At 39.7% G+C, this 22,352-nt stretch overlaps 3 protein-coding genes across 11 annotated transcripts in view; 2 read left to right on the top strand and 1 right to left on the bottom strand.

Moving 5' to 3' along the window:
• Window positions 1-22,352, top strand: part of LOC146260414 (uncharacterized) — a 67,678-nt gene that overhangs the window by 38,632 nt on the left and 6,694 nt on the right. For 3 of the 4 annotated variants that reach the window (XM_084670022.1, XM_084670024.1, XM_084670023.1), the window contains one exon: window positions 544-587. In XM_084670022.1, coding sequence (XP_084526148.1) covers window positions 544-587 — 44 coding nt within the window. Of the gene's footprint in view, window positions 1-543; window positions 588-950; window positions 1,040-22,352 lie in introns of those variants that run through there. The other variant, XM_084670027.1, reaches the window with a different exon arrangement.
• On the top strand, window positions 4,161-11,533 carry LOC146260416 (uncharacterized). 2 transcript variants are annotated; one of them, XM_084670020.1, is made up of 18 exons: window positions 4,161-5,680; window positions 6,102-6,311; window positions 6,514-6,604; window positions 6,698-6,806; window positions 6,883-6,972; window positions 7,074-7,466; window positions 7,638-7,733; window positions 7,878-8,110; window positions 8,255-8,433; window positions 8,577-8,670; window positions 8,784-9,128; window positions 9,230-9,347; window positions 9,423-9,514; window positions 9,655-9,772; window positions 9,935-10,036; window positions 10,127-10,297; window positions 10,951-11,100; window positions 11,234-11,533. In XM_084670020.1, the coding sequence occupies exons 1-18, from the start codon at window positions 5,580-5,582 to the stop codon at window positions 11,461-11,463; spliced, it is 2,922 nt and encodes a 973-aa protein (XP_084526146.1). In that variant the 5' UTR covers window positions 4,161-5,579; the 3' UTR covers window positions 11,464-11,533. The 2 variants fall into 2 exon arrangements, with proteins under 2 accessions (XP_084526146.1, XP_084526147.1); XM_084670021.1 differs by lacking the exons at window positions 4,161-5,680; window positions 6,102-6,311; window positions 6,514-6,604 and having other exon boundaries at window positions 6,890-6,972.
• On the bottom strand, window positions 15,506-21,539 carry LOC146260415 (uncharacterized). Of its 5 annotated transcripts, XM_084670029.1 has the most exons (10): window positions 21,210-21,539; window positions 19,560-19,731; window positions 18,948-19,157; window positions 18,555-18,755; window positions 18,298-18,460; window positions 16,799-17,190; window positions 16,280-16,376; window positions 15,888-15,955; window positions 15,737-15,780; window positions 15,506-15,587 (listed from the first exon to the last, which is right to left on the bottom strand). In XM_084670029.1, the coding sequence occupies exons 4-10, from the start codon at window positions 18,753-18,755 to the stop codon at window positions 15,521-15,523; spliced, it is 1,032 nt and encodes a 343-aa protein (XP_084526155.1). In that variant the 5' UTR covers window positions 18,948-19,157; window positions 19,560-19,731; window positions 21,210-21,539; the 3' UTR covers window positions 15,506-15,520. The 5 variants fall into 5 exon arrangements, with proteins under 5 accessions (XP_084526155.1, XP_084526154.1, XP_084526158.1 ...); XM_084670028.1 differs by lacking the exon at window positions 21,210-21,539 and having other exon boundaries at window positions 19,560-20,212; XM_084670032.1 differs by lacking the exon at window positions 21,210-21,539 and having other exon boundaries at window positions 16,805-17,190; window positions 19,560-20,212.

The raw sequence follows: 22,352 nt of genomic DNA, 5'->3' as shown, positions 1-22,352 counted from the left end.
TGCTAACGTGTGGTGACGTAGCTAGCACAGGTTACCCTTCGTCGACAAAAGGCACTTTGTCCCCACAAAAATGTTGTAACCTCCTAAACTGTGCAACGGAACGTAAATCCAAATAGAAGCAACACAATCGAGACCAAGACAAACTTTTTGACATCGACGTTGTCTATGTAGTCCAAATATTGACTGAGCCTTAGGGGTGCGAAAATAAACAATAATAAATAATAATAATAATAATAATATATGTATGTGAGATAATAATGTTTTTTGCTCGCCAAAGGCAAGCACACCCCAATGAGGAAAAAATGTTTTAGTCAAGAAGTGGAAGTGCAACAAACCACACACACATAGGATTAAGAAAAGTAATGTGACACATTACTTACATACAAGTCTTAAATTGGCTTAATGTTATGGTGTTTTTTTCCCAGACAAGCTGTCAATAAAAATCCACCTGTTAAATTTGTGTTATATTGAGAATTTTGTTTAAAGTAGGCCAATCTAATCACAATATCTGATTGTCCATGTGCAACTGATATACTTTTCCAGACTTCCCACCTCAGCAAACCAGACAGCAGAGGTCTCACACACAGGTAAACACAATAGGACATATTTCAAAAGCATTGAAGTGTATGACTGCATTTCCAAGACCATTAAGTCCCCTTGATAATATATATTTGTAAAATTACATATATTACTCAGCGGGAGGAGTGGTGTTAGCCTACTGGTTGGTTGGAAGAGAAGGAGGCCAAATAAAGAGGCAGCGCTCAGGAGGAAACTTAGAAAGTAAATTATAATCAGATTTTAAACAACTTGTTGGTTGCACAAAATGAGGAAGACAGTCTGCTTCTTCAACGACTAATTAGTCCTCTCAAGGGCAAATGATTCAAAAATGAACACCCATCTTTGCTGTATTGAAAGGGTCCCGTGTAAGCTATGGATTTGTCTATTTGTAGGACCGTGTTTCTCAAGTGGTGGGTCCCAACCCAAAAGTGGATTGCAAGCTGGTGTAGGTCATGTTGATTAATAAAAGCATTTTAATACATATGTTTTATGTTATTTAAAAGCAAGCTCAGAAACGTATGAATGTGAAAAAGGCATCTTTGTAAACCATTCTGATCTGTTGTAATGTGTAGGCCTGTAACTATGTAAACCGAACATTTAACTTACTTGACTGTAAAGAATGACTTTGTAGTCTAGCTAACCAACAGCGCAAAGACAACAAAGCTGACTAGATGTTAAAAAAAATAATATATATATACATATCTGGCTACTACAGTACGGCACTATCTGGTGGCTAGACAAATTGTCAAGTAACCCCGAAAGCGGTCTGGAACGGAAGACAAAAGGTAGAAAATTAGCTGTAGGATTAACTAATTTGTCGTTATACCTGCCACTCGTATTGTACAGTACCGTAGGCTACTTCCCCAGGCCGAAGCGATCTGGAACGGAAGACTACAAGGTCGCAAATTAGCTCTAGCTCTAACTTACGGTCTAACACTTTTGGTAACAGATAGCAGAGATTTGCCGGGGAAACAGCTAGAGCTAACTCCTCTGTGAAAATAGGAGACCGTTTAGCGTTACTGTACACTGTTTACGAAAGTAGAGCTAGACTAGCTAGCTAGCTATCTCTAGCTATAATCATCAGATTACACATTTCAGAAGTGTTTCATATCACACTTTCATATCACACTTTTTTTACTTCAAGTATACTAGCAGTGTACTTATTTATATACTTTTTTTGTACTAAATAAACTGAATTGGCCCACTTTTTAGGTCATTTAGTACACTTTAAAGTACACTTACAGTGTATTTCAAGGTTTACTTTTGAATACTGCAAAGTAGCCTGTATAGTGCACTTTCAGTTCATCAAGTATACTTCCTCAAGTTCTTCAAAGTATATTTTGGAATACTCTAAAGTAGCCTGTGTAGTGCACTTTCAGTTCATGAAGTATACTTCCTGAAGACCTTCAAAGTATACTTTGCAATACTTTCAAATGCACTTTCATTTAATGTAAGTACGTCAAGAAGTAAACTTCTAAATTTAATTTTACTATTACTTACTAATGTATAAAAATGTTTAGGGGGCCTTCAAACGCCTCAGATCTTAAGTCACTTGGCGAGAACGGGGCCCTCGCAACATTTCACTGCAGATTCAGTGTTTCCCCTAGGATTTTTTTTAGCAGTGGGGGAAGGTCTGGCTGACCCCCCCTCCCTCTCGACCGAAATAAAGTTCTAACCCTATATTTTGGAGTAGGTTAATGTAACAGTCTAATAACAAATGTAATATTGCATATATTTTTGTCCCATTTTCCGTAAAGCAATACAGTTAGGCTACTTAAAGTATGTTCGAAATGGCAGAAATATGCTGCCAATTAATAATTGACTTAACAACGTATTGTAAATGGTCAGTAGCCTAGCCTATCGATCAAGGTACTCGAAAGCATGTACATTGTCAGCTTCATTTGATCTTGATAGGCTAAGCATTCTTTAGCAAATAATAACAATATACCCACTATTAATTAAAACTACTTCAGCATAATAATGCACCTAAAACACAAACGTGAGCAAGGGCAGCAATCGCTATCGAATCAACAGGCATGCAATTATGCTAGCAGGGGAAGAATACAAACAACGAAAATCACCAGTTAACTTAAATTTGCAATAACTGTAGACTAATACAATAACAGGCTTTAATGAACTGAAAACATAAGTTATAAGACTTACAGTTGTCATAGATGCACACACGCAATCTCAACTGCGCTGTGAAGTGCGTGTCTTGCTATTCTCCGACATACACTCTAACAATCACTGCTGATAGACGGCCTAAAATCTTGTACAGCCTTATTTCTGATACCTTGGCGGCAGAAATTTAGCCATGGCGGGCCACCACAACAAAATCAACATGGGGGAAACACTGAGATTCTTAGCTGAAAGAAGCTATTCACTGCGTAAGCATTAACGTTTCAAGAATCCAGCTGTTCTTATGAAATTTAACAGTCATTTAACTCATGGTTACAATGTTAAACCAACACAACAATGACAATTACCCCGCAACAAAACACTACATTCTAAGCAGACACATTTAAAAAACGAAATTCATTAAGTTACATTTGTATTTCGAACAAACGGCAAACTTATCAGCACATTTTAACACTATTTACCGCCTTGCATCATGGGAATTGACAAGCCAATGAGCCACACTATTTTCATTATTTCACGTTGTTTTTCCTTCAGTCAGTTTGACAGTATAACCTTCAAATGCATAATGCAACCCTTCTGTCTACTTCTTTCTCAATTAGCTTTTTATTTATTTTTTCATTCATACTCCAATTAATAATTATTAGTATACGATTATAGGGATTCAGAATGTTTTGGCAGTAATTAAGGTTATAGCTTCAATCAGGGGCGGTTTTAGGCACGGGCAGACCGGGCAGCCGCCCGGGGCGGCATTTTTTCATGTCACGTGGGGGGCGCACGTGCATGAAAAAAAAAAGAAATCTCTGCGCGGTTTTCTCTTATCGATCATTTCAGTTTGTGGGGAATTGGCATATTGGCGCCCCTTTCAGGCAGCTGCAGGCACCCCTGCTTGCCATGCAGCAGTTTCGTTTTCGTTTGTCGCAGCCAGGTAGTAGCGGTGCTCGTTCTGAGGGCGCTGTCGAGGGGCGGCCGACGGGGTAGGGGGCGGCACACGATTTCTTCCTCCCGGGGGGGGGGGGGGGGGTGGGTAAACTTGCCCTGGGCGCACAATGTGCTAGAACCGCCACTGGCTTCAATACCAAAAAAGATTCATTGTGCAATGCATAATAGATTTTCATAGACATTAATAATTAGAATGAGATGGATCTAAAAAATGTTACCTGTAATGTACTTGAAAATTATTTGGACTGTTTTTGCTGTATAATAATAGAAAACGCACATCCTAATCCAGAAGAAATGTATACCAGTTTTTAAGCACACGTCTTAAAAGTACATCAAAAGTGAACTATTTTCTAAGTACTTCTTACAAAAGTGAACTATTTTCTAAGCATACTTTTTAAAAGTATATCAAAAGTGGACTAAAAGTGTACTATCCATATTTGAGTATACTTATAGTATACTTTAACATACTTCTTTTTTGTAGGGGTATATTTGTGTGGTGTGTAGCCTAACTCAAGCTAATCATAAACAAGGCAGCATTTCCATGTAAAATTCAGTCATTTTATTTCAAACAAAATGCCAAACTGAATTCAAATCTTCTGCCAGTCCCCGCTACAAGTCCTGTCTGTTGGCCCTGACAATGATGCACAAAATAAGTTGATAAGTCATATCAACAGAATTGCACGTGCAAAAGGGGCTATATAAGTAATTTAAAAATCACATCAAAAAAAATAGCTGCAAGCAGAAAAAACATTTTAGACAACTTCAGAAGAGGGTAACGAATACACAAAGCAAGTTTGGTGTGAATCCATCAAAGATTTGCTGAGATACGACCCAACTTCCTGTTTGCTGGCTTAATGGCACATTTTGATAGGCTATACCGGGCAAACGGTTCTGAAAATGAAAAAAATCATGCGATGGCCTTTGTGAGGCTTGGTCTGAAGATAATCTCTGGCAAATTTGGTTCAGATTGGACAATATGTGTAGGAGGAGTAGAGAAAAAAACGTTTTTTAATGAATTCAAAGTGGCGGCCGCATCAATTTGGCTATTATCACAGATTATTAGGAGTCACACACAGAACGTCCCAAAATATCATGAGACAAAAAAAAATCACTTAAAGCAAACAAATCAATAGTCATTGGCCTAAACACATGTTTGCTTCCTGCGGCCACGCCCAGTGATCACATGACACCAAATTGTGTGGACATCCTCAGACGAGGGTTCAAAGATTTGCTGTGATATGACCCAACTTGCTGTTTGGTTGCTTTGTTGCCGATTTTGATTGGCTGTACCGGACAAAAGGTTTTGAAAATCAAATATCCTTTGATAAATTCTGTGAGGGTTGGTTAGATGATGATGTGTGCCAATTCTGGGGAAGATTGGAAAAAAATTGAAGGAGGAGAAGCAAAAAAAACATTTTTTCACAAAATTCAAAATGGCAGAAAATCTAAATAACCGGAAATTGACGTCATAGGGTGTGTTGAACTCGTCTCGATTCAGGGAATCCAACCGTACCTAATTTTTGAAAATCGGTCATACGGTTCAAAAGTTACGTGTGTAAACACAAGTCCAACTTTGACCAGTTGGTGGTGATAGAGTGCTCCAATGGGTGACATGAAACTTGGTGAATATACAACCTGACCTCACAGTCTATTCGTAACATAGTGTACGTCTTTTTGTGTCCCTCGATTTCGTATACTATGTTACGAAAAACCAAACCACAAGGTGGCGCTTCACCCGAAATGTCACCTAAAATGTGTGTAGCTTATCGTAAATTCAAATTCAAATTCTGCCTTCATATCCACAATAAAAATTATACAAATATGAAATATATATTACTGTACACTATTTACATATTTTTCTCTGCTTTAAAGCTCAATTCTGAAGTGTTTTGTGAGCACCCGTTTATGGCATTTTAACGGGACGGATCGTCAGTATTTTCAGTATGGAATTACGCCTTGACCTTCATCAATCGCCTGTCAATCAAAATGTGACATCCTTGGTTACGGCGCTGACAAGTGACGTCCATTGTTTTAGAAGTTGGCGGTAAGTAACCAGCTAAAGATGTTCAGATTATTTTTTATTTATTGTAAATGCAGCCTTTCATGCCAAAAATGTGTAATTTTATGTAATAGTTAAGCAAGTAAACTCAAGGTAACCATGGGGATGCTCCAAAGTGGAGTTGTAGCTTAAGTTTGTGAAAGTGCATGGTAATAAATGCATGTTAGCCATGCGTTAGTAAAAAGGCTAATTAACGGTACGCTAGCGTGGTCAGTCAGAGTATTCATGAAGGCATTCGGTTAATTCATTTAAAATACTAATAATATCTATTTATGTCTCCCCTGTCCTTCCCCTGTGTGTGTGCACCTTCCCCTTCTTTAATTGTACGTTTTGCTCCTTCCCAATATCTTCACCTGTCTTCCCCCCCCCCCCCCCCCCCCACACACACACACACCTGTCTCCTCAGATTCCTCTGTCATCTCTCTCTAACATTGCCCTCCATAGTCTATTTGTCTACTTGTTTGCCTCTCGTCTCATTGCCTGTTGTCCATCTGTCTGTCTGTCTTCCTGTACTGTATATTTATTGTCTGTCTGCCTTGTCCTTTTGTCCTTCTTTGTGCCCGCCATTTCTGGCCCGCCCCAACGGTTCTTTTAAGAACCAAAGTTCTGCTATCAAGTAAGTTTAACATTGAAACAATAGTAGGTACCATATTATGACCGTCCTTTATGCTACCAATATGTAATACATATACAATAGAAGTCCCCTGATATGTGTAGTGACCTACATTTTTTTAATTATTTTTTGACACAAATATTACAACTATCTAAGATATCAGTTAAGATTGTAATATGTTGGCCTGTAATTTACTTTTCCATAGAATGGCTTCAAAGGAAGATGCTGAGGATGCTCATCTTAGGGAGCTTCTGAAACAAGGTCAAGTTTATGCGAAGGACCTTAATCCTGAACCGGTAATAATGATGATGAAACTAAAACTGTGTGAACAGTACACTAGTACCTTAACTTGGTCATTATTCCAGTTAATTACATATATCTTTTTGTAGGCTAAGAACAAAAAAAGGACCCCAAAAAACAAGTTCAGGATTAGTTGGAGAAAGAGAGATGTGCGGGGAGTATTAGTCCCACAAACAACGAAAAGGCGATCTTCAACTGGTAAGTTGAATATTTAAAGGTTCTGGAGTAATGCAGCATTATAGGATGCATTTCTTCTGAATAATTGTTCTCTCAGCACCCAGGGCTGGAATGAAAAAAAGCAAGGACACTGTCAGTGACACACAGGACCTTGTTGAGGACAGGGATCATCAAGAATCAGTTCTTTGTGAGTAACAAATGTTTTTATTTTAGTTTGAACAGGTAATGCCAAACTCAAAAATACCTCTCCAGTTAATGTTCTGTACTACCAATTTCTTTCATCTACAGATTCCCTTCTTCAAGCGGTCAAAGAAATGTTACTCGATGGTCAGCCAGCAGCCCCTGAGTGTGAGAAACACACAGAGGCACAAGATTGGGGAATTCGAAATGCCTGTTCTGCAGAGAGGTGGAAAGTGTCCCGCCCGCATCTCATCAACAGCATGCTGTCAGATGAGGCAGTATTGCCCACCACCTGCCAGTGGTGTATGCAAGGAGTGGCTGTGATGAGGTGTAGTGAGTGCTTACCTCACCAGTATCTGTGCATGGCCTGTGACAAAGAGCAACACACCAGACATGTTCTGCACAACCGGAGATCCCTGATCTCAGGCTACCTCCACTCTGTGCCTCCCACCTCATTTGTCAGCCAGGATGCTGACGGGCAATATTCCCTAACCCACCAAGGTAAGGTGTTTGGTCATGAAACCTCCTCTAAATGTCTATTAATGTAATCTAACGTCAATACTGTAAAATGTTGGATATGGCTTGAGGCACTTATGCAATGACTATTAGGACATTAGATGCAAGATTACTAATACACAATCCCCATGCTGTGTCTTTTAAATATCTTTGTAGCTCAACTTCTACCTTTAGAGGTATCAGCCTGCCAAACCTGCCAGCTCCCCATGACTGTTAGTGTGGGGAGGTCCATTGTTTTAGTGACCATGAATGGTGAGTTTTACACATTTTCATTTAAGGATAACAATCATTTTATTAATCTCACATGTGAACACGCCTACTCTTGCAGGTAGCAGTGAATATCAACAAACACATATTGCCATTAAATTATGTCCTGTGACATTATTACCACTTTAGGTCGCTATGATCTTGTCCTCCCTGAAGCACATTGTCAATGTTGTGCCTCTCACTGGACACCTGCGCTGGAAGACGTTGTGCAAAGTGGGTACTGGCCAGGGACGGTCAACTTCAATAGCCTGTTTCATGTTGACGTTTTCCAGTCATACCTGGAGTTAAAAATGTCAGCACCTGGACTGTCCCGTCTGGCATTTACCACAATGCTAGACAAAAAAAACAGCCGCTTTGGAAGAGTGAGTACCGTGTGTGGCACTAATAGTGGATATATTCATCACTGCCTGGTAAACTATACACATTGTATATGTTTGGACAAATAAGATAAGAAATAACCTACATAGTATCAGACTATTCACTGATATATTTTTTTATTGAAACAGAGTGGTAAAATATCTGGAGACACTTTCCACCAGAGTTTCATGGAATGGGCCATCTGCAGATATGAGGTTGACAAGATGTGCCAGGAGCAGCCGTTTGTCTGCCCTCCATGCACTCCTGAAATGCTTGCGGTAGCAGTGGATGGCAATCGCAAGCATTATCGTTTCAAGAAGGCAGGGAGGTATGTAATGCAAACTATTTACTGGTAACTCCTAAGGTATCTGGACAGTAATCTTCCACTTCCACGTTAATAGAAATAATACAATGTAATAAACATTGTGTAGTAGAGTACCATCTGTTAACAGATTGAACTCCTTTGTGTAGTCAGGACAGTCATGGGCACTTGGAAGGTGTTTTCCTTTGCGAGGACAGCAAGGTGTCAGAGTTTGTAGACCATGTCCACAAGGCCACCAAGCATGTAAGTCATTTCTGTTGGTGACGTAGTTATTATTTGATTACAAGTTTGAATTTTAAATATTGTGTAGACCTTCATTGAACATTTTAAGGGATTTTGTGTGTGTTTATCTGAAGGTTCCCGGAAAGGGTGTCTGTGGTGGTGCTGAATTTGCTGCTGCTAAGGAGATCTCCAGAAAATCTAGCAGCAAGCTTGATGAAGAGGGCATTGAGCTGGCTGTGTGCAGGCATGGCACAATCCTTAGAGGCCTTAATATGTTTAGGGGGGAAATATATGCATATGCCCTCTACTTGCAGAAGGAATTGGGCAACACTGCAACTTTCTTCTGCACTGATCTTATGTGCAAGTACTGGCCCTACTTGCAGAAGGTCTGCAGAGTATGCCCAGAACTACAACATCTTCTAGGCATGAAGCCCTTTCTTTCTGTCCTCCATGCAAAGGCCCATGGAATGAAGTGTGAGGTACTGAACCAAACCTTTACTTCCTTACCTTTGTTATGGTTCCAGTTAACATAATCTGTACATATACTGGATATAATATAGCATTTCTTCTGGCCCAATAGATCAAATGGGGTGGGGGGTTCCAGGAGAATGCTGCCTGCACCCTGGGAGAAGAAGTGGAGCAGGCCAACGCCTTCCTCTCCAGGATCGCCATTTCCACTAAATATATGTCAAAAGCTGGTAAGCATATTGACTTATTTCACATCAACATGCATTCTAGAGGATGCCCTTGCACTGACCAATGTTCCTTTGCAGCTCGCACTGACATGATCACACTATTGTGCATGGGATGGAACCAAGCCAAGGTCCAGAACATGAGCTCCTACCTCAGCAGACGATTCCTGAAGGTACCTTGGAATGTTCTCAATGCAATAAAGCATATATATATATATATATATATCCTGTTGGTCAACCATCTCATTCAGCCTTTGTTTTAGTCATACGTCGTAAAGTGCATAAGCATTTGGGTTTTTCGTTCCTTATTTAGACCAAGCAAAGTCTGGAACAACAAATAAACAGCCTGGAGTCCTTAACGACAGAGCTGTCAGTTGACAACTCTACAATACTGCAATGGGTGACCGATGTTCAGGAGTGGGCTGAGAGTGGTATGTCCGTTCACAAAATGAACATTATATAATTTTACTACTGCTGATAGACTACAAATGTCATATGAATGACTGTCGATCTGGGTTTAGCAAGAAAGTGCATAAAAGTATTTTCTGTCCTCAACTCATGTTTGTACTTGGGTGTTCTCTTTTCTTAACCAGCACCAGTGGAGGACAGTGGTGCACCTGTGGAGTTGCAGAAGAAGATGGAGGAAATGTCTGCCAGCATCAGGCAGAGGACTCATCGGCTGTATAGGCAGAATGGTTTGTTAGAGAAAAAGATTCAAGAAACCAGGGAACCAGCCATGGCCATAATGTCAATCTAGGACACATGTCTATGTTAATGTTTTTCAGACACAAACAAGGGTCGCCACAGGATGAGAGCCAAAATAAGAGAGGAGAAAGGGAAGCTGGCTGCTCTGGTCCTGGAACACAGTACACTTGTCCAGCCATCCGAAAGAGTGGAGTCAGTGGAGTTAATCTTCCAGCCGGAATACATATTCCCCTGGCACGTTTCAACATCTGGTATGTAGCCTATAATTGTCATAAAAGTGAGCAAATCAAAGTAGTGCTTTTAATGTTGTCCAGCACTTTTCGCTCATGCTTCTTATGGTTACTTCAATTAAAGTTTCCTTCAAATTGTAATATATTTCATGATGTTTTTGCGATGAACTGTGCTGACCGTTAAACACTGTGTAACATTTTTTTGTTTGTTTGTTGTGATTTTCCTGAGTGCATTTATATAACATTTAGTCATTTAGCAGACGCTCTTATCCAGAGCGATTTACAGTAAGTACAGGAATATTCCCCCAAGTAGGGTGAAGTGCCTTGCCCAAGGACACAACGTCCTTTGGCACGGCAGGAAATCAAACTGGCAACCTTACGATTACTAGCCGATTCCCTAACCGCTCAGTCACCTGACTCCACCTGAGCAGTAAGTTATTTCCTAACTGCTTTTAGATAAAATTAATAGAAATTGGCGAAAAAGGTTTGTGGGTATTAATAGCCACTTTCGATACTTTAGAGGCAAAGGCAATTAGGAAATAACACTTAATACTTATGAGATAAAATAGTTTTACAAAATGTTATCATTGTATTAATGTATTCCTATTATGTTGTGTTCTTAACCACATAACTGTCTTTTGTACTTATTTTTGTTAAACAACTTTTTGCTTCAGATACTGACATTCTCACAAAAAAGAAGGTCTTTGAGAAGGTCATGGGTATCCGGAGGCTGGAGGAGGAAGAAGTGGTCCTCGTCAAAGAGATGAAGCAGCACTGGGAATACCTGAAGAGACGTCTCGAGGTCTTGGAGCAATCAATCTCTGGTAAAAAAAAAAGTGTGCATGTACCCATTAACTCATTTTACATTTTTGCAATTTAGTAGCAGTTTCAATTAGGTTACTCTTGTGTTTTCCGTTGAGGGCGCAAATGTTTAAATAAGCTTATTTATTTATTTAGGTGACTGTTGGAACCTGTCACCAAAAGGGAGGAAGGGACTCCAAAGTTTGCGCCAGAGGAAACTTACAGAGATGAAGTCTCACCAGGCTGTAGTGAGACAGACATATCTCCAACACCTTCACCTGGATCTTACAGAACCTGACCTGGACCTGGAAGAACTCCTGGAAGAGGGCCAGGAATGTTTAAGCTCTGACACCAGCTCAGATGATGACGACGATGTCAACACCTAGGCATCAACCAAATATCCGTTATGCATTTGAATTTGGGTATTGTGAGACAAATAAATGCTTTTCTAGAACACTTTCTTGACTGGAAATCAATACATTTTACTTTTCTTGCTTCAGGTCTATGTACTTGTTTTATCAACAACATGCTCTACATCAGATCATGTAGCCTACCACTGATATCCCATAACATCTGCTACCCAAAAAAGGCATTACAATATATTTGCATGTTTCTATTCCCCTTATTTCAGGCAGTAAGACTCAGTAGTAGTTAACGAACACTGTACAATACATATTTTGGCTCATATTTACATACTAACCCTTCTTTCTTTCTAACTGTATTACACCCTCCACAGACTCTGCCTGTCTTTCTGTTTCTGTCTTTCTGTTTGTCTGTGTTTGTGTGCATCTTCAGTGATCCAGTCCATCCTACCTGCACAAGATCCACACCTGCGGTCCAGTTTCCAGTTTCCCAATAACTTGCGGTGACATACCCTGGTTTGCCCTCCACTCACCGCCAGATCGTTGTTTTTACAACCTGGTAGCTACGTTCCCGGCCTCCTTGTACTTCCAAGTCTATTATCTACTATTTGTATTCAAAGTGTTCTAATATTGCACTTTCTTGTGTCCCATGGATTTTGTATTTTATTGTCCAATAAACTTTGGTATTATTTTTATAAACATTGACTCGTATGGTTGGACTCACTTATGTAAGCCTACAAGCAACCATCTGATCCTTTGCTTGGTGGAGGTAAGAGTAGACTACCTATGAAGAGAAGACCTAGATTAAAAGTTAGGCCATTATAAGCGGATGTAAATTTGTTATCCTATTAACACCACATTGCATACAATTTTAAATTATGGATTCCTTGTGGCTGAATATGAATGATCTGTACTGTGAGTGTGGCGCGATGACGTCACATTCTGAATAATCCATGCCTTTATAAAGGTGATATATAAATACAATTTATAATTTCATATTATATATATTAATAAATTATATATTCTCATTGAATATGTTGAACACGTGGTAAGACTCAAGTTTCAAGTAATTGAATAGGTCTTTACATAATGTGCGCTACACTTAACTAAAATGATAACCATAGTGAATTTACATGGACTACAAAAATGGCGCATATTAGCGTTAAAACACATAAGCGGGGTTCTGGGAAATGTAGTTCTATTTTTACTTTCAATTTAAAAACTAATTTTAGGAGAAGATCTTTGTCCTCAGTTACATTTAAATCACTTAATATGACAAATATACATTCATTGGTCTTTTATGAAAGACAAAATGTATCAGTACTCGAAAAGTCAACATTTAAATGTCTTTATCTGTAACCTTTACTAAACATTATTTCACATCATAATCTTCAAACATGGTTCCAGTATGATGTGAAGAGGGTCAATATTGGTCTAAATACAAAATCCCAGGCTGATCCTAGCCTCAGCTAAAAAAGAAAATTGAATTGAATTTTAGGAAATTACCTTTTCTAGGTGGCGCTGTTGATCCGCTGTAGGGGCTAGGGTTATGAAACTGAAAGACACAGTTTATCTAACCCCAAGTATTCACTGTACCAAGCCAGGACTATGTGCCATGAAAGGAACCCTAACCCTAATTACCATCCTACTACTAAATATAGGGCTTTAAGGTGACCCCTGGCAAGGGGTCAAAGCTCAATATATCAGATAAGGGTTTACAGGAATGTGTCAAACTTACATAAATGAACCTGCAAGCTAAGATCTTTCCAAAAATGGGTTTGATTTTGTCATACGACAAAGTCTTTTTAAAATCCAAATCTACCATTGCAGTGAGGATCTTTCCAAGTATAGATTCCAAGACCATTCATAATCTAAATAGACTACATCAGTGGTTAAAGTCAAATTATGTTTAGGTGGCACATAGTCCTGGTTTAGCACAAACAATATCAGGGTACAGACCCACTTGTGCATTTGTTTATCCCCAAACTTTAAAGATGACTATTTGCTCTGCATAAGACATGGTCTAAAAACAGACTGTGCTAGGGTTAGGGGTTTGTTGTCCTTGGTGGTACATGTTCGTGGCTTGCCCTGACAAATATTTTGGACTAATAAATACTTTTTTTCATATGGCCTTACCTCTAAGTCAGATAGAGGCTCAACAGCGCCACCTTGAAATGTTCATTTTCCAAATCTAAAATGTGTCTTGTACTCCAATGTATGCTGCTACCGGGCTGAAAATTTGCATGTTGCTTCATTGAGACATTCTATGCAGAGTGTGACAAAAACATTTAAAACTTGAATATAATATAAATAAAAAGTATGAAAAAAAGACATTCCAAAGTTTACCTTTGTAGTGCTGATTATATATAATGCTTATTGATCTATAAGACATGTACATTTTACATTTCTGATTAATCTGATATAAAATTGGAGATGATATTGGTGTAAAACACAAATTACTAAAAGAACTACAAACGTATTCCATTAAACAATAAATCAAGATGTTGAACGACGCCATATTTGTAGTTCAACTACATGTTTCAAAGTTTACATGTTTAGGGTTTGAAAACAGAACATCTTAACGATTTATCACATACGAAGTATGAATAGATTATAATATAATGGTGGTGTTTAAGAGTTAATCAATATTACGCATTAAATTAAGCATTAAATGCCTTAGTTGGCAATGTAGTATTCTAAATTAGATGACTCATCGAGGGATTAGCCTACCCATGAGACTTTTGGTGTATTTGACTTCATGCAGCACCGGCGGCACAGACAGCCGGCCTGGCTGACTTGAGGCAGTGAATGCCATTGGCTGGTCCGCGCCGCCGGCGCTGCATGAAGTCGAATACACACGGTCGAATGTACCTTTTGTGTAGGCTAGGCCTAATTATATCATGGTGTATGGCAAGAGTTGGTGGCTATATTTAGCCGGTTTGGTTTGTCATCATGTGTAATTTCGAATAATTAAACACATGTTATTAGAAACCATCCGATTACTTCGTTTTACGATTGTTTGGAATCTCGTTTGTTTTAAAGAACGACAGTTAGCTATCATTAGCTTTCAGCTAACTCAGGGTTCCGTTGGGATAAGCTACACAAATATTAGGTGACATTTTGGGTGAAGCGCCAACTTGTGGTTCGGTTTTTCGTGACATAGTGTACGAAATCGAGGGACACAGAAAGACGTACACTATGTTACGAATAGGCGTAACGATAAGATACACACATTTTAGGTGACATTTCGGGTGAAGCGCCACCTTGTGGTTCGGTTTTTCGTGACATAGTATACGAAATCGAGGGACACAGAAAGACGAACACTATGTTACGAATAGACTGTGAGGTGCCAAACACACGCAGAACTTCATTAACGCTCATCATTTTACGTCATCATCCAAACTCGGATTTTACGAAGGTCACTAATAGATATTAACGTGTGTGGTAATTATTGACATAGTTGTCTGGAGTTATACAGAGTTAAATCAGAAGTTTTCAAAAGAAATCTGAAAAATTCAAGACGGCTGCCAGACCGCCCTTCCAGAGCTGGCAAGAACCGGGCCTGTATATACAGCCTATATATTTGGCGTATATATGGCACGCAAAATAGATGTGTAAACCCGTGTCATAGATACGCAGAAGTATGGGAGACTGGGTTGGGGACACAGAAAGACATCCACTATGTTACAAATGGACTGTGAGGTCAGAGATCCTCGTCATATCAGACAGAGCCATAACCTTCAAAACGACAGCATTGACAGCGACACATTGTAACACTTGCATGTCAGGCAAAAAGATAGTCTGGACTAATAACATTCAGAACATATCACTCTCTTGTCCATCCTTGGTGAGAACTTGGACTGGGCCCCTGGCCGCCCTTATGTGTTGATCACTGCCTTTGTTTCTTCCTAAATGTTTCATCTTCCGTTAATGCAAATACATGTTCTATCAATTTTAAACACTGTTTAATGTTCACAGCTGTACTTCATTGTTTACATACTTTTAATGAACATGATTGTCTAATTACTGAAATACTGTCATCACAAAACCAAACCACACACCCACATTAAAAAAAGCAAATTTAATCTTTATTAATCACTTTTGGAAAATTGGCTGAAGGCTCCCAGGTGTCATCCCATTTTTCGCCGCTGTAAAACATATAAAAACATTTGAATAACTGTGAATTACGGCAGGGTGTTAATGTCCCCTACTCAGATATAACTCAGATAAAATACAGTATACAGATAAACACACACAGCTAATTAGACAGTTTACATACTTTACAGGAATTACTTACCAACCATAACAAGGTTGCCACCGCACGAGGACTTCTTCCCTGTCCTAAGCATTTAACATAAAGAAATCACATGGAAGAAAGGTTTTGATCTGGTAAATGTATGAACATACATTTATGTTTTAAGTATTTAAGAAACCCCAAAACGTTTTACCTCATTTTTCCTCTTGCCTACTACTTCTTGAAAGAGAAACACCTTCTTCTTTGCATGTACACGGCAAACTGCAAAAAAAGGTAAACAAAATAAAATAATGACTTATATTTAGTGGTGTTCTATGTAATATTATGACACATTAGGGTAAATAATGTACATTTTGGTGATGATTATAGAGTAACGTGTCTTTAATTACTCCCTATCCCTAAACATGGCCTCTTGTCTACCACTAACTCTGAAATCTAAACAATGCCAGTCTGTCCACTGTGGGAGGTGGTGTCTTATTAGGTTCCAATAAGAGTACAAATCTACTTCAAATAATGCCTTCTGGTATCTCTGGGAGACAAACATCAGTATAACCAAGAACATGCTTATTGAAAAGCATGGTCAACCTTTCTTTTTGGGGGGGATGGTTGAACCACTCTTTATAGGCCGGCTTCTCTTCCTTTCCTGGATTGCATGTTTAGAATGAGCCGGAACAGTGGGCCCCTAAAGAGGAAGTATAAAGCCAAATGCATCCATTACAACAACAGCACTTCCTGTATTACAATGGTGTGTCTAGTGGAATTAGTCCACCTAATCAGCAGCAAGCTTCGCAATCAACTGTTGTGTCATAAATAGACAGATTTGACAAATCTTAAACAACTAAACTATGCAGTGACTAGCATTTAAAAAATGTCTCATGCAATGAACGTGGTCACTGTACAAACTGTAGATATGATATTATACTGAAGTGAGTGAGACCAATATATTTGAAATATGTGTATCTATGGGTAAATTCCTGCCTGCCAAAGTAAATTCCTTGTCTGTGCAAACTTTCATGGCGATTGAAACCCCTTCTGATTCTGATTATATATTGTACAGTTTCATATATCCTTTTCTGTATTTCTCTGGAGAGCAGCATCTCTTACACATACAGGAGTGCGGGGGCTGATGTCCCCAGCTTCTGCAGGAAGGCGGGGACTGATGTCTTCAGCTTCTGCAGGAAGGCGGGGACTGATGTCTTCAGCTTCTGCAGGAGGGCGGGGACTGATGTCTTCAGCTTCTGCAGGAGGGCGGGGACTGATGTCTTCAGCTTCTGCAGGAGGGCGGGGACTGATGTCTTCAGCTTCTGCAGGAAGGCGGGGACTGATGTCTTCAGCTTCTGCAGGAGGGCGGGGACTGATGTCTTCAGCTTCTGCAGGAGGGCGGGGACTGATGTCTTCAGCTTCTGCAGGAAGGCGGGGACTGATGTCCTCAGCTTCTGCAGGAGTGGGGGGGCAGATGTCCCCAGCTTCTGCGATATCATTGTTTCTGTAGAAAACTGAAGAAAAATACATATAAATGCAAATGAGTATATGATAATTATGAGGTATGTACATTGTTGTTTTAAGTGTCCACTTCCTAAGAACAAAATCCGGGTATGTGTACACTGATCAGCCATAACATTATGACCACTGACAGGTGAAGTGAAAAACACAGATTATCTCATTATCATGACACCTGTCAATGGGTGGGATATAGCCTATTAGGCATGAAAGTGAAAGTTTTATGTTGTCAAAAAGTTTTATGTCTTCAAATTCCACAGATCTCAATACAATCGAGCATCTGTGGCATGTGCTGGACAAACAAGTCCGATCCATGGACTCCCCACCTCGCAACTTACAGAACTTAAAGGATCTGCTGCTAATGTCTTGGTGCCAGATACCACACACACTTGTTCCGGGAGTACAATGGTACTTAGGAAGGGTTTGCTGGACCCAATGTTAGTTTCCTCAAGGATCACAATGACTCTTGCTTAGAGACTTGTTGCTCTTGTTGGTTAGTGGCAACTGATTTAAATTGTTATACTCGCTGTGAAATATCTTTTTACTGTTGCTTGCTTTTCTTCACGTACACTTGCACTTATAGCGATTCATGTTGTTTAATTGTAACTTGTTTAACTGCATGCTCTTATGATTCTTCCCTTTGGCACTTAATTTTGGTTGTTCAGAATAAGTGCTTCGTGTTTTGGCTACCCGCATTGTTTTTGGGGATATCTTGTTGTTATTATCAGTGACCTATGCACTTTGTAAAGCTCTCTCTTGGAAGTCGCTTTGGATAAAAGCGTCTGCTAAATGAATAAATGTAAATGTAGCACATATTCAGAGGTCTAGTTGAGTCGAAGGGTCAGGGCTGTTCTGACGAGGAGAAAAAGGGGGTCCTACAGAATATTAGACAGGTGGTCATAATGTTATGGCTTTAGGGACTCTACAAATTATCTTATCCTGAACCTGATAAAGTTATGAGGGGAAATTACAATTATTACATTGCCAACCCGAAGTATGCCTAACACATCTGTCTACATGTTGACATGTTTACATGACCATGCTCAACACATCTGTCTACAATATGTCTACACACATATATCAACACTGGGTCTGTCACCTACTTGTCAAAGCACTGTCAAAAATGTCCTTTATGGTTTTGATGGCTGTCCCATTCACATCCATAAATTCCTGAGGACACACCACCTCAGACCAGCCACAGGACATTTTGGACTTGCGTCCCAGGAAAAGCAAGGGGACGAACCCAAGCTTATCTAATTTGTGTACCTGAAACAATGAAAGGACAACATGTATTAGTCACTCATGCCGTTCACTTAGTTCTTGGTGAAGAGACAGGGACTGAAGATTTTTGTTATCCTACCATTAAATTGGCAGAGTTAAGGACTTTGGGGATGTTATTTCCCTTAAGAGTCGTTGCAGCCCACTGGGTGTCATAGTGTTTCTTCTGTGACTCCAATTTACTCTTCATGGGCTGGACTGCTCCACACAAAGGACACTTTTTGCATGCCACCCTGATGTGGCCTTTGCAGGAGGTGCAGCTCTTTTTGGTAGAACCGGCCATCTGAAAAGAAAGTTCATTTCACTTTTGTTGTGCAGATGTGCTTTTGATTTTCATTTCCATCAGTTTATCTTTCTGGCAACCATACTATGTTAAAGGTAGTTTGACAAGGCGGACATAGGCTTGAGATTTTATTATTATTGGATTATGACAATACTAAATTAAACATGACTATTGTTTAAATGTTAAACTTACTTGACAGCAGAACTTTGGTTCTTAAAAGAACCGTTGGGGCGGGCCAGAAATGGCGGGCACAGAGAAAGACAAAAGGACAAGACAGACAGACAGACAATAAATATACAGTACAAGAAGACAGACAGACAGATGGACAACAGGCAATGAGACGAGAGGCAGACAAGCAGACAAATTATGGAGGGCAATGTTAGAGAGAGATGACAGAGGAATCTGAGGAGACAGGTGTGTGTGTGGGGGGGGGGGGGGGAAGACAGGGGGAGGATATTGGGAAGGAGCATAAAGTACAATTATAGAAGGGAAAGGTGACCACAGGGGAAGGACAGGGGAGACATAAATAGATATTATTAGGATTTTCATTTAAATTAAATAACTGAATGCCTCCATGAATGCTCTGACCACGCTAGCTTACTAACGTTGCTAATGGCTAACATGCATTTATTACCATGCACTTTCACAAATTTAAGCTACAACTCCACTTTGGAGCATCCCCATATTTACCTTGAGTTTACTTGCTTAACTATTACACAATTATGACACATTTTCTGCCTGAAAGGCTGCATTTACAATTTTTTTCCAAAAATCTGAACATCTTTAGGTAGTTACAGTACTTACCGCCAACTTCTAAAACAATGGACGTCACTTGTCAGCGCCGTAACCAAGGATGTCACATTTTGATTGACAGGCGATTGATGAAGGTCAAGGCGTAATTCCATACTGAAAATACTGACGATCCGTCCCGTTAAAATGCCATAAACGGGTGCTCACAAAACACTTCAGAATTGAGCTTTAAAGCAGAGAAAAATATGTAAATAGTGTACAGTAATATATATTTCATATTTGTATAATTTTTATTGTGGATATGAAGGCAGAATTTGAATTTGAATTTACGATAAGCTACACACATTTTAGGTGACATTTCGGGTGAAGCGCCACCTTGTGGTTTGATTTTTCGTAACATAGTATACGAAATCGAGGGACACAAAAAGACGTACACTATGTTACGAATAGACTGTGAGGTCAGGTTGGAATATAAAGAGGGGACTGTGCTTAATGTGCCAAATTTCACAACTTTTTACCATACGGTTCTAGGGGCTGCCATAGACTCCAATGACAGAAGAAGTGTAATAATAACTAGAGAGGGCACAATTTCTGGAGAAATTGTAGGGTGTGTTTGCTTGCTTCTGTTGCAGGTGGGTCCGTTTTCTCTTCTCGTGATATTTTATATTTCAATCAAGCATTTAGCCTACTCATATTTAGTACTCATATTGCATAATTCATTAAGAACAGCCTTTGAAACAAGGAACCCCTTTTGAAACAAGCTACTGTAACAACGTTGTCACTGGCAGTATTTCAGATGGAATTGCAATTCAAATAGTACCGTCTGCTAACATAAAATAAGCCCCCCCAAAACGTAAATAAGTTCGATATTAATTTAAGGGGACATGGCTAATTCAAAAGCAGTTTGCTAGAGGCAAGCTAGCTGCCGTTGCTATCCACACCACTGATTGTTTGAAAGCGAAGGAAATTAGAACGTTTCTTTTATAAGGGGTATAGACCCGACAGGGCGAACAGCACAAAACGGAGGGGTTTAGTTTCGCCCTGAAGGGGCTTATTTCCCCGATAATGATCGGCGTTCTATAAATGATCCTGCTTATTAAACGGCTACTTGAGAACAAAAATAACTTAACACAGTGTGTCTTTTTACAATGTATTTGTTACCATTCGTATTGTTGATCAGCAGAGAAATAGTTCGCCAAAGACGTTGAACTTCATAGACTTTGAACATTATTTAGGCTTCAAATCAGCTGACGTCGCTAAGCAACAGAGTACGCTGGGGTTGAAAAGTTACCGGACTACTTGCGGAGTGCTACGAAAGACGTGAATCAGAAGCAAAAAGGCCACTTCCCTTGACAGCGGTCAAATTAACAACGGTCAAATATGAGAAAATTGTTCACCGCAGAATGTTGGGAAGCCCCATTCAAGTGAATGGAGAATTCTACAGCATTAAGAACAGCCGTGTAATAAGACATAATAAAGTTTAGCTATAGCTGTGGCATTGAAGACAGTACTGTAGCCTACTACACTGCCAGTATAGAGAGCCAAGTCTGTGACTCTGTGGCTAACGCAGTCTCACTCAAAGTTTTTCACAAATAACAAACTATGCTGACCCGCTGGTTGTCTTCGCAATCACCATATCTTTAAAACACTGCTGTCCATTTAGATGTAGAATTGACCCTGGTACGAAATTAAGAAAATACTCACCAGACGCAGATTGACAGTTGACTGAGTGACAACACTCTTGTTGCTGCCGCAATCGTCAATGGAGACTGACAGGCTCTCACGTAGCAAACAAATCAAAGTTTTTACAGCAATCTATATTAAAATCTCACCACCTGGCTTTTTTCACAATAGTCATATCATAACATTTCCCTCTTTCAGTTTTTCTGTGTAAAATTGAACTATAAAATTAGCTATCTACAAAAAATACTACTATGACGCTTTCAAGCATGGCTGCCACCTAAAAGACGAGGCAGTCTCACGGGCGACCTGCACTCGCTCAAATTTCAAAGACTGTCTCGACCTAAATCAAAAATGCGAGATTGCAGTTCCACTCGAAATCGCTTTCTCTACAAAGCCAAATGGTTGTGATTTTTTGTGGGTGGTATTTTTCACTCGTAATCCAAGCTCCAATTTGCGAGCTAGAAAGTCTCTATCACGTTGTATCCATGCGTCGTTGCTAACGTGTGTTGACGTGGTGACGTAGCTAGCACAGATTACCCTTCGTCAACTAAAGGCACTTTGTCCCCACAAAAACGTTGTAACCTCCTAAACTGTGCAACGGAACGTAAATCAAAATACAAGCAACTCAATGGAGACCAAGACAAACATTTTGACACAGGCATTGTGTATGTAGTCCAAATATTGACAAAGTTTTAGGGGGGCAAAAATAAATAATAATAATAATATATATGTGAGATAACAATGGTTTGTGCTCGCCGAAGGCAAGCACACCCCAATAAGAAAAGGTAGAAACACTTAAGTGGCTTCGCCGCTTGGCCACCAAATATAGCTGCAAGCAGCAATGGAGGGGCCAAGCAGTCCAGAGCAGGACATGGCCTCCATAGCACTTGCGCAACAATTAAGTAACAATAACCTGTTGCACTCATGCAACACACCAAGTTTGGTTGAATCTGTTTGCATTCAAGAGTACTGAGGGTTCAAAGTGTATTTTTTTGGTATAACACCACAGGCCTCCTCTGCTCCTCGTGGGAACGATGGAACCCAAGTTTGGTGACAATCGCACAGATAGTTGCTGAGATAGGCTTTTGTGTCTCGTTTGGCGGCTTTGCCGCTGCCTGAGTGTATGACACTTACATAATTGTGTGGGCAATATAGAATAGCAGA

Source organism: Hypomesus nipponensis, chromosome 13 (genome assembly GCF_054491055.1).
Source record: "Hypomesus nipponensis isolate SF chromosome 13, ASM5449105v1, whole genome shotgun sequence".
NCBI classification, from domain to species: Eukaryota; Metazoa; Chordata; class Actinopteri; order Osmeriformes; family Osmeridae; genus Hypomesus; species Hypomesus nipponensis.
Note: the sequence above shows the minus strand (reverse complement) of the source record. Positions and strands in the feature narration are given on the sequence as shown.

What these genes read in the sequence shown, in the direction of transcription:
- LOC146260416 (XM_084670020.1), top strand. Translation starts at nt 5,580, where the DNA reads ATGGAATTACGCCTTGACCTTCATCAATCGCCTGTCAATCAAAATGTG. An exon ending in CTGGCACGTTTCAACATCTG is followed by an intron (nt 10,298 to 10,950) that starts GTATGTAGCCTA and finishes TTTTTGCTTCAG; the next exon opens with ATACTGACATTCTCACAAAA. An exon ending in CTTGGAGCAATCAATCTCTG is followed by an intron (nt 11,101 to 11,233) that starts GTAAAAAAAAAA and finishes TTATTTATTTAG; the next exon opens with GTGACTGTTGGAACCTGTCA.
- LOC146260415 (XM_084670029.1), bottom strand. Translation starts at nt 18,755, where the DNA reads ATGGCCGGTTCTACCAAAAAGAGCTGCACCTCCTGCAAAGGCCACATC. An exon ending in GCCCCCGCACTCCTGTATGT is followed by an intron (nt 16,377 to 16,798) that starts GTAAGAGATGCT and finishes CTTCCTCTTTAG; the next exon opens with GGGCCCACTGTTCCGGCTCA. An exon ending in CATCCCCCCCAAAAAGAAAG is followed by an intron (nt 15,956 to 16,279) that starts GTTGACCATGCT and finishes CTTTTTTTGCAG; the next exon opens with TTTGCCGTGTACATGCAAAG.